At 52.9% G+C, this 1,300-nt stretch overlaps 1 protein-coding gene across 1 annotated transcript in view; it reads left to right on the plus strand.

Moving 5' to 3' along the window:
- Positions 1–1,300, plus strand: part of BCR (breakpoint cluster region) — an 84,644-nt gene that overhangs the window by 7,859 nt on the left and 75,485 nt on the right. The window contains 1 exon segment of the mRNA XM_015567213.1: positions 710–895. Coding sequence (XP_015422699.1) covers positions 710–895 — 186 coding nt within the window.

A 1,300-nucleotide genomic window follows, 5' to 3' on the forward strand; every position in this document is an offset into this window, starting at 1 on the left:
GCCTGGGTGGAGGCCGGAGCTTCCCAGGGGCCATGGATGGCAGCATAAGACAGGTGCCAACCCAAGCTGGCTTCACATGGTTATAGTTCATGGAATTTAAATTCATTTCTATTGATTTGAGAGAGGAAGAGAGAGAGGGAGAGAAAGATAGAAACATCAATGAGGAGAGAGAATCATGGATCGGCTGCCTCCTGAACGTCCCCTACTGGGGATCGAGCCCACAACCTGGGCCTGTGCCCTGACCGGGAATCGAACCGTGACCTCCTGGTTCATAGGTCGACGCTCAACCACTGAGCCATGCTGGCCAGGCTATATGTCATAGAATTTAAAAATAATAGCACAGAGCCCTAGCTGGTGGGCTCAGTGGATAGAGCGTCGGCCTATAGACCAAAGGGTCCCGGGTTAAATTCCGGTCAAGGGCACGTCCCTTAGTTACATGCTCCTCCCCAGCCCGGCCCCTGGTCAGGATGTGTGCAGGAGGCAACCCATCGATGTGTCTCTCTCACATCGATGTTTCATTCTGTCTTTCCCTTTCTCTTCCACTCTCTCTAAAAATCGATGGAAAAATACCCTCGGGTGAGGCTTAAAAAATAATAATTAAAAAACTAAAGGCACGTATGTCACATGACCAAGATCTTCTGTGGCCACCCCACGCCCGTGGCACATGGCGAGCCCTTTCACGGCGGCCCCTTGCCTGTGCTCCCTGCAGCCCATGAAGCCTCTGAAGGCAGCAGCCACCACCTCCCAGCCGGTGCTGACGAGCCAGCAGATCGAGACCATCTTCTTCAAAGTGCCTGAGCTCTACGAGATCCACAAGGAGTTCTACGACGGGCTGTGCCCCCGCGTGCAGCAGTGGAGCCACCAGCAGCGCGTGGGCGACCTCTTCCAGAAGCTGGTGAGTGACGGGAGAAAAAAAAAGGGGGGGGGCCTCCTGGGACCTGCCGGTGGGTGCTGCTGGGGCTCGGGGGACACCAAGGTGACAGTGCAAGTAAGAGTCTGGGGTGGTGCCCAGCCGGGGTGGCTCAGTGGTTGAGCGTCGACCTATGAACATGCCTGGGTTGCAGGCTCGATCCCCAGGACGGGGCGTGCAGGAGGCAGCTGATCCATGCGTCTTTCATCATTGATGTTTCTAGCGCTCTCTCCCTCTCCTTTCCTCTCTGATATCAATAAAAAGTATATATTTTTAAAAGGCTCTTGAATCACTTGTAGACTTTTTAAAAATATTTAAAAAATATATATTTTTATTTATTTCAGAGAGGAAGGGAGAGGGGGGGAGAGAGAGAAACACCAATGATGAGCG

The sequence above is a fragment of the Myotis davidii genome, unplaced genomic scaffold (genome assembly GCF_000327345.1).
Source record: "Myotis davidii unplaced genomic scaffold, ASM32734v1 scaffold43, whole genome shotgun sequence".
Lineage (NCBI taxonomy): Eukaryota > Metazoa > Chordata > Mammalia > Chiroptera > Vespertilionidae > Myotis > Myotis davidii.